Source organism: Varroa jacobsoni, unplaced genomic scaffold, assembly GCF_002532875.2.
Source record: "Varroa jacobsoni isolate VJ856 unplaced genomic scaffold, vjacob_1.0 scaffold_832, whole genome shotgun sequence".
In the NCBI taxonomy this organism is placed as follows: domain Eukaryota; kingdom Metazoa; phylum Arthropoda; class Arachnida; order Mesostigmata; family Varroidae; genus Varroa; species Varroa jacobsoni.
The window spans coordinates 1-15424 of record NW_019213734.1 but is presented as its reverse complement, the minus strand read 5'-3'; the positions used below and the strand labels follow the sequence as shown (position 1 = coordinate 15424).

The 15424-nt window shown below is 42.7% G+C and overlaps 1 protein-coding gene across 4 annotated transcripts; it reads left to right on the top strand.

The window, feature by feature from the left end:
• The first annotated feature begins 479 nt into the window (after nt 1–479).
• On the top strand, nt 480–15408 carry LOC111264208 (uncharacterized). Of its 4 annotated transcripts, none has more exons than XM_022839891.2 (7): nt 480–621; nt 9265–9503; nt 12352–12576; nt 12755–12922; nt 13170–13539; nt 13864–13971; nt 14329–15408. In XM_022839891.2, exons 2-7 carry the CDS (start codon nt 9267–9269, stop codon nt 14556–14558), a joined length of 1338 nt encoding a protein of 445 aa, XP_022695626.1. In that variant the 5' UTR covers nt 480–621; nt 9265–9266; the 3' UTR covers nt 14559–15408. The 4 variants fall into 4 exon arrangements, with proteins under 4 accessions (XP_022695626.1, XP_022695629.1, XP_022695627.1 ...); XM_022839892.2 differs by lacking the exon at nt 480–621 and adding an exon at nt 6440–6663; XM_022839893.2 differs by lacking the exon at nt 480–621 and adding an exon at nt 8133–8911.
• The last annotated feature ends 16 nt before the right edge of the window (nt 15409–15424 follow it).

Below are 15424 nucleotides of genomic sequence, written 5' to 3'. Positions count from 1 at the left end.
CGGGCCTATATTTCGCATTGACAATATTACTGAAGATTGCCGTGAAAATAACGCCAACCTTTGTTGCCTTTTGGATTGTCGAGAGGGAATATTGCCCCTGTTTTCATAGCAATAAAATAAAAAGATACATGTTGACCCTTCAAAGTTTCAGTCTGGTCGATATCTAAAGAAATATAAAGATATCGGTAGGCAAAACGCCCCTCGGAGAATTCATACTGGAGTAACAACAAGTCACTGACTTCGGATGTCCCGCTGTACAGCAATATGGTATCGGGTGCGTCTAGCCATCAGGGCTGCATTTCTATGCCCACTGGCAACTAACGTTTGACGTGGAACCTGCATACATACAGGTGTGTTTTAAGATTGAAAAATACCGCGCATTGTTTACGCATAGCAGAGGGTTTTGCACACATCGCACGAAAATACTGCATGTTGACCACACGTTATATATTACTGTTGCTAGACGTGCACAAGCCGATTACACAACAAAAGCTGCGCAGTTTGACTGGTGGACGGTGCGTTTGACCATAGGGAAACACTGATTACCAATGCATTAACAGGTGAACAATATCCCTAGCTTCGTGCTGTCCGGCCGCCTTATTCTATCGGTTCACTCGTTGGGTAAGTTAAATTACTGCTTTCATTTAAACTTGATACAATTTTCGTAATAACGTAGCTTGGCAAACTGCCCAGATGATCGACAAGGGGTAGCAATGAAGGCCCTGAAGGTTCTGCGTTGATTCAAACTGAGGTTCAATCAACACATATAGAATTCAGGGTAAAACGGAAGCAAACAAATTTTCGTATTGCTACTAGCTGTCCTTGCAAATATGGATACGTGTGACAGGCCTATTGCCAAGCGTCTGCGGTTAGCAGTTGTCTGCTACGATTATAGGAAAGAGCTCGTTCGTACTTTTAAGATTCGCACGAAACGTTTTGGGCAGTGTTCGTAGATGCCTTCAATAGCACATGGAGTTACGTATGCGACTGGCAAGATTTAACTGAACATCCTACTTTTATTCGCTGTTCCATGCGCTCGCCCCTAGGCCGACTTCGATCAGTGAGCAAGCGTCGTACATGTTAAGACCATAGACGCAGGCCAAAGGTATTGTTAACCTATAGCAGCAGCTCGAACTTGTACTGTGTTGTGAGCTATAATGGCACTTCGTATTTCACGTACATGGGCTAGCAATATTCGTTAGCTCTGAACGTTCCGTAAAGAAATCCCCCTTCAAACATAAACGTGTTCAGGCGTGCGAAGGGAGTCTTCTGTTGTCGTGCATACATGGCCATGTAGCACTTGTCTGTGAACGGCTTTGAGACAACAAACGTATAACCATCAAGACCAATGTGGGCGTCTATCTAACTTTCGAAGAATACTGCTAGACAACTGCGAAAATGGTAGTTTTTTTTGAGTTGTGGCCTTTCTGCTGGTAGATTTGCTAACGGTTTCGTTCGTGATATTAACCACACGTATTGTCCTATGTAACCATTACCAATACGAGTTGCCGACAAACCCTGAAATTTTGATTCGTTAAACATCTTTGCTCAGTTGGAGTGGTGTTGCAAACTTACAAATGGTAAGTTTTCAGCTATTTAATGCCGTATGATTTTGGGACTAGTTTTTGTGCAGCGAAAAATAAACACTTCAGTGGTTCGTTATTTTCATTTTTTTCTATAGGACCTATTAGGTCAGCAAACTAAAAACGAGTCCAGAAGCAAGTAACTGTCAATATTTATCAAATATGAGAGGGCGTCTTATAAAATTCGCTATATGATATGAGGGAAAATACATCGTAGTAAACGGTGTTTCTTTTGTGTGATTTTCACATGAATTTCTTAGACCTGCTTGTGTGTGAAAAGCCGCTGATGATTGCTGGTTAGCTTTTGTCTATATAGACAGACAGGTAACGCACCCTTTTGGTTTTATCCAAGACGGATATGGCTGTCATTCGTTGAGATGAGAAAGCACCTAAATGTCGACGACGCGACGTCGCCGCATTGTGTTTGTGTCGTCTGCCACCAAAGGAAATGGGTAATCCCTGCAGTTTGTCGAGTTAACTCTGTATTATTATTATTATTATTATTATTATACGTAAATCTTTTTCATTTGTACTTGCGTCGAACACGAAATGCTCCAAGTACGAACGGAAATAGAAGCCATTGCGTGCGCTTACCGAAAAGTCTTCGGTAAGGGATTTAATTTAAAAAAGAAAAAGTCTTCCAAATATTAGATTATACCTGACAATTTTATTTTCTCTGTGGAAACGAAAAATTCTGTAGGACTGTGTGGTGTTTATTACGCTACCAACGAAGATATCTATTGACAGCATATTATAGCAAATTCGAAGTGTCTATTTTTCAAGAATTTTCATTGGCACGCTCTTGATCCTGCCTAAACCTCTAAGTGTGATGATTCTACTTCGCGTTATTGGTATTTCTACTAATAAAATCTGTAATCCACACTGTCGAAGAAATCCCGAGCTAGTCTACTTCTAGTATATGATGGGACGTTCTTAAGGTCGCTTCGGTAGCCTGTAAGCGTGTTTCAGTCTGGTGAAAATTCGGACTGCTGCGAAATAGGAGTGAAGCAAAGCTAATCCACCCATCAGTTGTTGAAACCTACATTACTAGGATCTACTTGAGACGGAGCGTACAGGCAATCTGATCAATCTATAAAGCGAGATAGAGAACGACAATAAATCTAAGGTTTTTTTGCATACCCTACGATGTCTGGACTATACGGACAAGATATCACATCGAAAATGATTCCCTACACGAAGATATGCCGACTAATATCTTCTACAGCGACAGTATTATCCCAACGTCAGCGAATTACTTCTGAAGTTACTCGCACTCGCGTTCGAACTTCATGATCAGATTGTGTCTGGGGGCTATATTGATGACGCGTACATCATTACCGTTACCATAAACTAATTAGCAACAAAACAGATATCTGTTAGAAAATCAAAATCTGATTTAACATTTTTGATATACTTTGCACTATACTATTACTACTTTACTTTAACACTTAATGGTACAATCGATTGCGGCATGAGACTGAAACGCAAGCCTTTCGCTAACCAGTTCCTTCTCACGAATCCTTTTCGTTGCCGTCGTAGTTTCGTTTGGGGACAGAGCTGCCTCTACACAGTTCAACAGTCATCGTGATCTGTCGAAGGCGCTTTTAAAAGTTAACAGGGAAAACATCGATTAATTCAAACGCTTCGCGCCGCTGCCCACTGCGTCGTCGGCGCCGCAGCTCAGATCACAAAGACGCATAGAAGACCCTGTCCCGACTGGATCGCAATAATTAATGGGCCCTAATAAATTTTACCAATTAAACTTTATCTAAAATGTCACTACGGCTACATTTCTGGTTTTAGTTAGTTGGTGAATGACGAGTAACACTTTTAGTAATGTTTTTTTTTACCGATTCTTTAACGGGGCTCGTCGTTGAAAAGTGCTGGTGCTGCCACTGCCGCTGCCGCCGCCGCCGCCAATCTCCATTCGACTAGAAACGCAGTTTAAATAAGTGCCACCGTCGCTGAACGTGTCTATCTAACATCAGATACTGTCGGATCGCTCTCTCGTAGAGACGAACTAGTTGTCGTCTTGAAGACAGTTGTATTCATCGACTGTCCACCTACTCATAAATCTTAGTCTTAAACGCTAATCGAAACGACAGTTAACCTGTCGCGTTCTTTTGTCTCTGGGCGTTAAAATGTTTCTTCGGGAATCTCGACATCTGAAATTTACCTATACGAAAGCTATGGCATTAAGTCGGAAGGAGGTACGAATTTCTGTGGCTTTCTAGTGTATCGTCAGCGCCTACGCCGACGGGTGACGGACCAAAACTTTATAGAGTCAGTAAGTGACTCCATGACAACCAATAAAAAAAACAAACAACGGTTAATGAATTTATATGACAACTGTCGACGATCATGAATGTCGAAAGACCGACTAATAACACACGAAAAAAAAGGGACCCGATGGGATCTACAGCTGTCGGTTAGCAGCTTCGTGTTTGACTTCGTAATATGTTTGTATGCGACTGTGGAATTGATTTTGAGTCATACCGTTCTGGACCATTATCTTGCCGTTTATCAAACACAATAAGTATCACCCGTTATAATCGATGTAACTGTATCAGACACACAAATCGAACCTATTTTCCAAATGTGTCTGCGGAGTCATGGGACAAAGATACCGTAGCAGTTGTTTGGGAAGCATTAGCTACATGTTGTAGCCATAAGTGGCTTGTATTCCACGGTATCTATTCAGGTCTGATCTATTTTAATCCTATATTATAGCTAATGAACTTTGTTCTACCAGGTCTGACTCTTAGATTTTTCATTATAATTATCTATTTACGCAATGCATAGCTGATCTAGCAAAAAAAGCTCAGCAAAAATTTGTTGCTGGCCGGGATCAGGCTGACGATTTAACAAGTTATTGTACTTTGTCAAGTGAAAAGTATAACTTGACATTTAGGTGCATTAAACATTTCCGCCACATGCGTCTCTGGAAAGCTTATAATTTCACATTTTCCAGTTTTTAACTCAGTTTAACAGTTTAAAACTCGATTTAAGGTAACGCCATTGTTGCTACTGTACAACAAGCTCGCGGACAGGGCGTTTTCGGTTATTAACTTGCACGTAACCATTCCATTTTACTTCTCTTCGTAACACATACGCGATGGCCAACGTTATGTCTGTTAGCGGATTTCTTTAAGCAAGTAGTTATAATAACAAGTAACTATATGAATCCTTAAAACGTTTTGATTTTCGTTTAGGTTTCCGACAGATAATCCGGTTGCGTCGGCCTACTCGACATAGGTACACATGGTGTTTGTTGAGGTTGAAAAACCGTACCACGTAACGGTGCAATGCTAATGTCATTGCTTGCTAAACCTGAGAATCAGAGAATAGCAGGTATAGGCACGCTCCGTTTCGTCATCACGGTGTTCTGCAGCGTGAAGCAATGAACCTAACTCTAGGAACATTTGATATCTACTAGACCTAACGAAAAAAATCAATGTAAGCACAGGGCAATGACAAATCAGACCTAACTCGTCCATACATGGAAGCGTACGTAAGAAAGTCTTGTATAGCCTTCCATTGGCGATGATTTCTGTGCTTATCGCGCTTGGTACTGGAGAAAATATTAGGAATGCTGATGCTTGAATTTGAATATCTAATTGTTATTGTAGATACGGGTCGGTCGGTCGGTCGGTTTAATCTTTAGCTCGTGCCTTTCATAAATGACTTACGTGTTTCGATAGGAAAAAAACTGATACACGTTCAGCTGTTATTCTAAAATATCCTGAAACAAATGGGGTTATATGCTATCTTCGTTTGCTTCAGTTTTGGCATCTTGAAAGTACGAAGCATCAAAGCTGCACATGTTGAGGTCAACTAACATCTTGCACTAGTCTGTACTATCAATCTGCCATTGATTACGAACCAGGTTTAGCGAATTTTGGCGAATTTGAATTTATAACCAGCTACTTAATTTCGAATTGGCGCCGTTTTTAAATTCGGTCAACGAAGGAAACAGTTTCACTGTGGATTACCATATTCAGTATGATCTGGTCTGATCGTAAGCAAAATCGCCAACGACAATGAAATAGCAGTCGGCATGTTGATTCAGAAGTGTATCTGCAGCATTCAGCAACTTCACACCGACGAGAGATCAACGATGACGAATAAATAAGATCTTATACGTAGGCACGCATGTGCCTTGTGGCAGCTTGAACCAGCTGAGGCTTTCGTAAAGAACGCTCATCTAAGCGATACTTGGCCGTGTCTAGATGCCACAAATTTTATGCGATCGGATTCAACGATTATCTATAATCATTAAACCTGTTATTACCACATGACTCTCAGCCCCTGTGCCTTTTGGCCCACTCAGCAACTGTTCTAAGGCACGTAAACGCGAAAAAGTGTGATGTGATTAATGGTATTACTTATTACTTCTGCTGCTGCCGTCACCGAGTTTGGCTTCGGATACTATTAATTATTAACGAGACAGAGTAACGATCAGATTTTACGATCGCAATGGCGCATGGTAGAGCCCCACTGTCTGAGTGACTGGGTTCGGGAGGGCGGTTAGAAGGTTGTAACGGGTATATTATAATAAAGCGCTTTCCAACTTCCACGATCGCAGTCACCTTAGCATTGACCGCTGGCGACCGGTCTTTGCTAGTTCGCCATTACTGCAGCGGACTAAAGAAGGGACCGCGTGGCCCGTCCGGCTCGGGTTCGCATAGCCCATCGTACGATGGATTCACTCTCTCCCATTGGTGAGGAGACTGCTACTTTGTTCAGACGGCTGACGACATAGTATGCTACTACAGACGACTGGTAGCGACTGTTGCAAACTGCCGCCGGTGACGCCGCTGCCGGCGAACCAAGGAACGAACGATCTTGTTGGTAACTGTTAGCGCGCCCTTCCTCATTTAACGCGCCGTTCTGATCACGTCAGAAGTGGCGCCGTCCGACCAGGGCGCCGCCGCTACCGCTAACGCTGCAGCTGCTACTACCGCAAGTTCCTCAGACAGCGAGTGCTGTTTCCACTCTTCGGGCTAGTACTACTTAAGCGAGGCACCGCTGGAAGTGCCACACAGACTCTAGTGGCCGATAGTTGCAGTTAAAATTCAAGGTGAGCTGCAGGCTTGCGTGCGTGCGTGCGTGCGTGTGACAAATCGCGACTGGCGCTTAAGCAGATCATACGAATACTTAGATAAATACAAATTTCTTAAAATTTGTGTTGCTACATTGTGTGATAGATATAACGTTACGAAAACCACTAGTGAGAATTTTTCCTACAAGAAATTATCATCACTCTTATTATAGTTATTGTCATCGGTGTTCGTGACTTGCCAATCGAGACGGACGAGAAGGCTGTTAAGTATTGAAATGCCGTCAATGAGCCAGCTTCAACGTAGTTGATTCTACCGGGTCATTGTACTTGTACTACTCTACTTTCTAAACGTATATCTGGAACTTGCTGATGTAAAACAATGGATATAGCAATCTGTTCAACAACAGCTAAACTAGTGTTATTAATAATATTAGCAGCCGATGATAATTTCTTTTTGTGTTTTATATCTTCTAAAATACGTCACTTTTCTATTTTACGCAAGCAGGCTCTGTCTATCATAGGATAGAAACAAGCTATATCAGCTTTGTTGAAATTTACAGGAAGTTGTAAAACGTTTAGCGTAGTAGTAGCGGCGCCGCTAGTTTCATTAGCAAAGGAAATATCATGACCTTGTGCGTTCGAGATAATTCTCACTTTGGCGGTGTTGGTGTTTTGTTATCATACGTTGGATGCGTGCGCACGGGAACGCATACATACAGACCACCATTTTGTGGCATGTTAAAGTGGTTGCCGACGTCGTTAACACTGACACTTCCTCTATTTTACCATCACCTTCCTCCTCCCCCCACTTTTCCTCATCTGCTCTAAAAGTTCCTGTTTATTTAAATGTTTGCCTATTCGTCATCGCTAAGAGGCCACCTCTGGCTGTTCTTCTACTTTGAGGTATGTGTAACTCTTTTCCCTCGCGTGCGTTGCAATCTTTTGCCTAGCAAGTTAACACAACAGGAACACTCCAGTCCTGGCACTGCGGATTATAGAATTTCTGACGGCAACGTTTCTAGAAGGCCATCAGCTGCGAGCTGTCTTCCCTATAAGTCCGATTTCTCTTTTACTTGTCTTTTTCCTTCACATCCCCTACCATCTTCTTAGAACCCCGTGTCGCCCGCCAATGTTCCTCTTCGCCTCGAACGATCTCTCGGCGAAGCACTCCGGTGGGTCGTTCTTTGGCCTAACTCCATCTCAATGCTAGCTCGTCATCTCTCTGTTGTATGAGCCGACGACGCCCCCGCCGCCGCGAGTGGCACGACGCTGGGCGTGGTGGCGAATACTCTTGGGATTTCTTGTTCCCGCTACCCATTACTTAGAGCGATTCCGGCCGTCTTGTTTTACTCTGAACGAAGCCCTCCTTCTCTGCACGCCTTCATGCCTTCTTACTCACTCTCTTTCCACCATTGTTTCAAAGAGTAGACTCAAAAGCTCCTTTCCTAATTTCCAGTTGTTGCTAATACCACATATCGTGTGCCATTCCCCTCAATCCTTCCTGACACCCCCGCCCCGCCCCTCGGTACGCCTTCCAACATCAGCCAACGACTGCACCTGTGGTGGTCCACACATGACATGCAGCACGACTTGCTGCCTGCTGTCCCATATCTAACAGGACGAATGAGGTTCCCAACAACGGCGATCGAAATAGCAGCTGACATTCAGCCTTCACAGACATCCTCTTCGGTAGTTGAGTTCCCTCCGCTCACCCTTCCCCACCGGCGGTGACGGTTAGAGGGGTTCTACCATCGCTAGTGCTGCCACTCGCTACTGCCTCCTCGACACTCGTACTAGTCGAATAGGAGGTGTTACGGTGCGAACAGAACGTTGTTCCATCGCTGCAAAAATTGCCGAATACCGCCACTCGCGGACACATGGGACCCGCAGGCCGCCCTGTCCATCCGTCTGCCCCGCCCGGTTTACTTCTATTGCCCCTGGTGCTACTCTAGGTGTTCGGGTATCATTCGCTCGCTTCTCGTGACATACCAGCCGGTCACGTTGTTAGATTTGCCCCTTATCAATAGTAACATCAGCGGTTACATCTGCACAACAGTCATAGGGACAACGCTGTGTCTATTTAGAGGGCGCGTAAGAGCGTGTCTGTGAGATGATTAGTACGCAGTCACGTGCGTCTTTCGCGGACGGTACCAGCATTGAGGCAGACGCCACGGGTGCAACACGTCGCCGCTTGCTTAGAGCAGGCCGTTCGGCGTAGCGATTCTGTACTGAAAATTAAGCACCGAAAAGCGGAAAAAAGATACAGGTACTGCTACTGTGTAGTGACGTCGTGACCGGTGATGTCCGGCCCGAATATCGTTCCTAGCTTCACCGAAGGAGAAGATTCGGAAGGGTCGATTTCGCTTCGGTCCACTAACGCCGCTGTTCTCTTTGCGGTGGCCGTTCCGTTTTTCTTTGTCTCTCGTGGTCTTGCGAGAGGCTCGATCCGTCTTTATTTACTCGGCTCCAGTACGCCGTCATTACGTTCAATGAGCTGACAGTCATGATACAGTTGCGTCACCTATCGATTGCTAAACAAACTAACAATGGTGGAAGTGTTTTCTTTTTTCGTTGTTATTATGGGCATCGTTTTGTGTCTGAGCAATACCTTTATTTCAGCAATGCGGTCGCTCGTTTCGGTTATACTGTACGGCGCCCTGCTCATTGCAGTTGCCTTACCAGGTGCACGAGCTGGGCCTAGTAATCTCTGCGATCTGAGAGCGGACCCGGACGGCGTGCAGTGTGAATGCAACGAGCATAGGGTTGTTTGCGAGGTTACCTCTCCTAATGCCACGTTTACATCCTACCGAAGCCAGCTACAACAGGAGGCATTAAAAAAACGTCGGGCTGCAGAAACAGTAAGTTTGTCAAACGTGATTATCATCTAGGCAAAAGCAACGATACCTTTATCCACTATTTTGTCTTCCATCTAAATCATAATCACCACTATTATAGAAAGCCAGATAGAGGCGAGCATTTTACGTAGAATATTTTCGAGTTTTTCTTCTTCCGGCGCCCTTCCGATCTCTCTACGTGTCTCATACTATCAAGCGGACGTATTAAACAATTAACAGCCCATTGGGTAGCCGTTATATTTATTAACTGTAAACGTTGATTTAATTAAGTGCCAGTTAGAAAAACAACAATAAATTATAACATATTTATTATCGAATATGGAATGGGAGTGATGAGGTCCATCTAGATGTAGCCTGTGTATTGGTGATCTAAGGCAGTGTAAAGAAGTGTTAGCTGCTGTCAACTGTTCTACTATTGTAGAGATAGTCATATCGTAAATTGGCCACCAAACAGCAAAAAGCTATGCCGTTCCGTTGGGATTGCGTAGGTTCGCTGTAAACCGTGGGCTCGATACGGCTAACAGAAAAACAAAGGACCAAACAGTTGTTGGTATAAGCTTTCGTTTACGTACTGGTAGACGAAGATTGAAATAGCTCTTTGCATGCACGTTGGGCAGCGCATAACGGGTCAGCTTGATGAACAGATTGCCACTATCGATAGACATTGGATTGTTCTCGCTTTCTACGTACATACCGGTCCTTCCACTTCGATGTATCTGTTCCGTCTGTGTAAAAAAGTGGTCACTTTCTTCATGTAGTCGCACTCTCAGTTGGTGCAGTTGGCCCCATAGGATAACTCCCGAGTGTGCTTGCACTTTCGAAAGTTCGGCCTAATATAGAAGGGCATATTCTTTGTCGGTTAAAATCAATGTCTATTAGGATCAATATTTCAAATAATGATTTAACGTCTAGGCATTCTCTTAATTAGAAAAATATGTATTTTTTTTTGCTAAGTAAAAGTGGATAGTGCAATTAACGAGCATCAATGATGATAATTACTAAGTGTAAATAGAGACTAATTACAGCCGGCCCGCGCTGTGACGGCGATGGTGTCTTCATTGTCATGGCTATGGGTCGGCCCGGCCCGGCCCGGCCCGGCTCCAACGTTTTTCATGTATTCTTGAAATCGTCTAGAACGATTTTTATTGGTATAGGTTCACAGCATGCTTCAGTCAAGAAGATGTAACGTCCAAACGAGCCATTGCCTCTCTGTTCGCCCGCTCGTATGCAGTCGTCTATTAGACGTATGCGCGTTTCGCCATGTCGACGCGTACGATAAATAGATTTGTATATAAGCGGCTGTCTCAGACCATTTTGAGTATTGCTAATAAGGCCACAGTGAGTGGCGCGTGTATATAGCACTCTATGTCTAATATTTCGTGTCTGTAGGTGTCCATAGAGAGAAGTCACTTGATGGCGATCTTTCTCAATCGAATTCCGTTTTGAGGATTAGGTCGTACGTTGCTGGATAAACAGTGCCTACGCCATCGCCGGGATACTTCCTGTGTGATTTTTTTCAGCACAGGACAATCTAACCAATAATACGCTTCATATTCTTATTATAAAAGGAAACTTTTCTTTACTCTACTCGGTAGAGCTAAACAAAGCAGTAGAAACGGCTTCGTTTTATGGCTCCATTGAAAAATTAATAACGAATTCAATTTGCGTAATTCGTTGAGAATTATAGTGCGTCATGCCGCTCGCTGTTTTCGTGCTGTTTCTAAAGAAGAGGACACAGATGACTTGTTAACCGTGCAGACCGGACTGTTAATTAAAGACGCCTTTGAATTGATCAAATGTAAATTATCTAAACAAAAAAAAGCAAGGCTTTTCGATACATGACGTATACTGCAAGCGTCTTTGAATAGAGATCTAGCCTGAAGAACGGCAAAAGTATGAAGATGCAACGAATATGTACTTGTACTTGAGCTTTTAGCAATAACAAGATAATCGACCAGACTATTTGAATGTTAGTATATGATTACTCTTAATTCAATGCGTCAATCAAACCTGTAGTAAGCTGAAGGATGGTTTTTGTCAAAGTTTTTTTGGAGCTTTGCAATCTAGATAGATATAAAATCATTCCAAAAAACCTGAAAAAAATTTTGTTCAAATTCAACAGTAAGCGCTGCTGACAATAAAACAACATTGCGAATCTATAGGCCTTCGTGAACTGATTTGCCTTCAAGGACCAGCCACAAAGACACCCGTTCTAAAGAATGTTATATTCTCTACCTTCATATTTAGGAATAATCATTTTTCCAGGTTTTTAAGAAGGGCCGAGAACCTTAAGATAGGTTTACGGCCCAAGTTGGCGAAGGTTTTTTTATAGTTAATGAGATTTAGCAATGAAGCTCATACTTGACCCTGCCGCTATTTCTGCTCTCGAATTGTATGGCCATCCCTTCTCCTGGGCCGATCATGTGGGCATTGATCTCATATTTCACTGCGTCTCCAGCATCAAGGTAGATTGTTTCGAAGCCTTGAGTATTATTACCTTGCTAGTTATGGCGTACAGACACAGTATAATAAAAATATTTGACGATATGAGATAACGGCTCACGAGGCCAGTTACTTTGATTCGCGTCCTTCTGCATTCCCGCACAGTTAAATAGAAACAAGGTATAAACAAAGGCTGTTGTCGAAAAAGGAACTATACGTTGGCAACGTAAAATATAGGCCTAATAATAAAATCATGACACAATGCATAAACTGAAGGATCTATCATGTGTTATATGGTATCGCGTTCACTGGTATGTATCACGTCAAGAGTTCCCCGATTATATTAAAGCAATGTTTTCTACGTGACGTAATGTTGAAAATGTTTTTGGTTTTCGCGTTTTAATTACAGCTTGATGAGTTGGTGCTCCAGTCTTCTCGTAACGAGTCCTTTTTAAACGAAGTGCCCAGGGATATCTTAAAAGACCAGTTTCGTTTTAAGAACATTTCTATGGCTCGTGCCAATTTAGGCCATCTTGTATCAGGAGCAGTTACAGGAACGCGTTTCCTTAAAAAACTTAGCCTAACCGCATGCGGTATCAGTGGACTTTTCCAAAACGCCATTTCCAAGCTCCAGGTAAATATTAAACGGTACTCGTTTCAGCGATTTTTATCACATGCGACGACGAGTATCCCATGCTTAATGATGATGTTATTGTATATTTGGTAAACGTACATGCTTGTATATATCAGATAGTGAGAAACCTAACGTTCAAACAGCCTGTTTAATAGTTTGAATACGTTCAACCTTACAGAATCTTCAAGATCTTGACCTCTCACATAATCAGATTACAATTATTAGCTTTGGAGCACTTAAGGACCTACCGTCACTGAAGTACCTTACGATAGCGCACTCTGAGGTAGAGAATATCGAGCCTCACGCATTCGTTGAACTCACATCGCTTGAGAAGCTTTCTCTCAAGGTTAGTATGAGCGATAGGACGGTACCTTGCCAACACAGTGAATCTTGTCATTCATGGGCTAGCTTTCAATACGGGTGTCGATCTCGCTTCCTATTGACAGCCGGTCGCACGAAGCACTGGAAATGAAACTCAAGGCAATCATTCATACTCATCCTTACAGGCTTACAGCTAAAAAACAAAACAAAATATATATAACGGTTTGGTTTAATGTGACCAATTTCGGTTCTGTCTGTTTGGCCTTCTTTAGGATAACGAGATTAAAGAAGTAGACAATCTGCTGTTTACTGGATTATCAAATTTGCGAGAGGTTGAGCTTAATTATAATTACATTCAAAAATTGGACGACGATACGTTCAGAGATCTACCCCAGCTGCGGAGCGTCGACCTGAGAGGAAACTCTTTAACCACCATTACTGATAGCACATTCCATGGAATGCATAATCTCAACTATTTGAGTTTATATTATAATAATCTTCAACATTTGCCAGTGGGCTTTCTTAAAGACTCTCCTGATCTCAAAGAACTCAACCTTGAGAAAAATAGATTGCAAGTCGTTACCTTGGATATGCTTCGTGGACTAAGGGCAATTCGATCTGACTTCACATTACGCCTTAAATGTAAGTGGAAAATCGTCAAATGCATATAGTACGTTACGGAGTGGCTCTCGTGCGTTGTAGTATCTCAGAGAACGCTGGTTCGATCTAGCTAACGGTAACGGCGGAAATTCTTAGAGTAGGAAGCCTTTTGGGTTATATGAAAAGCAAGATCCCCGAAATCCGACGCGATCTCTATCAAGGAGAAACGCTAAGCGTCAGCTTCCGTCCCGCCAGATAAACTTTGCATTTCCAGAAAACAGAGCCTTAAATAATCACTTTAGATGCAATGAGCTAATGATGCTACAATGTACCTTTTTCTTTCTACTCTTTTCCGTTATATTCCAGCCAATCCATTAATTTGCTCATGCAAATTGTACTACTTAACTGAACTCCGTAAACGACGGACAAATGGTTTAAAGGATGACCACCAGGAACCGTCCGAGTTCAAGAATCGTAAGTTGTTTTGTTGTTATCTGTTGGTCATGTGCAATATTTCACAGAAATGTCATTATAAATCATCTGACAAGTCATGTTTGATGTACCATAGCAAGCTAGTTCCCGTCGAATTCCCCTAACCCTACAAGCGAAGATTAATATAATTGTCATAATAATAATAATAAATATAATGTGACGCGTAATTTGACATGCTTCTACCGTTGTCACATCGAAGTTTACAGATATAAAAGAAAAGGTCGTTAGGTATACGTCCTGTTGCTGGCATAGTAACGTACTGACGAATAGCAGCCATCTGTAATATCAGTTGAATTTCTAATTGTGTCTTTACATGTCTTCTGCTTAATAACATTTCAGTACAATGCCGGCAGCGTATGGCTGACCACGACGAGCCCCGATCGTTCGACCAGTATCTCGCAACGCTTCAGTGCGTAGAGGACCCAACGCTCAGTGAGCATATCGTCGATCAGGCTGTCGTGGCCGGAGTACACACCATGCCGCAGCCCTCGAGGATCACGCTGTTCCTTGCACAGGTGTCAACTGCTCTGACATCGTGTCTAATTGTTCGATGGCTACATCTGCACTGAGCTAATCTAGTTAGCTCATATATGTACATCTTATCTTTAATTTCTTACTGGAAGCAATGGCCGTGTTTGCTTTGCTCCAATCAACTAGCCAAGTTCGAACTCCGAATGGACATCTTTGTTGGTACCTTGGCAGCGAAACGTACGCGTACGTAATCCGTAATTCGATTATAAGACACGTGCAAAAGCAGCGCGATTCCATGCTTTTGGCGTTCGTCATATTCACTCATTTTGCACGTCGTCGGCGAATTTATAAAACGCCGCACGCTTCCGATCGAAAGCGTCACCACAAGTCATTATACGTGGATCTCTGTTCGATGTTATTTCTCTGCGGTAATTTCGCTTTTACTCTCCAGAACGAACATGGGGACAGGGAAATGCAGTTTAATATAAAATGAAGAAAACAATGTACTAGCTCGACTCTAGAAGAGGACCGATGGGCGACAGAACAAGACGATATATGTAAAGACACGGGTGCGACGCAGGTCTGAAAAAATTTACTAGACATAGACAACGAGAATCTGCTCTGAATAATTTTACCGACTTTTATAAATTTTAACAAGTAGTATATTATACGTTCAAGACACATGTAGCGGTGATGAATGAATGAAGAGAAACCTAGATTATATGTGTATATACCTATATATACATGCACATTTGCACCTATCTACGTTGCTCTTTGTTCATTTTACGAAGGTCTGTTTTTTAGAAACGTCTTCAACTGCCGCGAACTGCGTTACTGCACAGTGGGTCAGCACAGGTGCAAAGAAAAAAAACTCATAGGTGTGATAGATATCTACTGAAAAGTAAACGAATATCTAGTACATATGATTAGAATACATTTTTTAGAAGATCAAGCTAAGCTAAAT

What these genes read in the sequence shown, in the direction of transcription:
- LOC111264208 (XM_022839891.2), top strand. Translation starts at nt 9,267, where the DNA reads ATGCGGTCGCTCGTTTCGGTTATACTGTACGGCGCCCTGCTCATTGCA. An exon ending in ACGCCATTTCCAAGCTCCAG is followed by an intron (nt 12,577 to 12,754) that starts GTAAATATTAAA and finishes TCAACCTTACAG; the next exon opens with AATCTTCAAGATCTTGACCT. An exon ending in CTTCACATTACGCCTTAAAT is followed by an intron (nt 13,540 to 13,863) that starts GTAAGTGGAAAA and finishes GTTATATTCCAG; the next exon opens with CCAATCCATTAATTTGCTCA.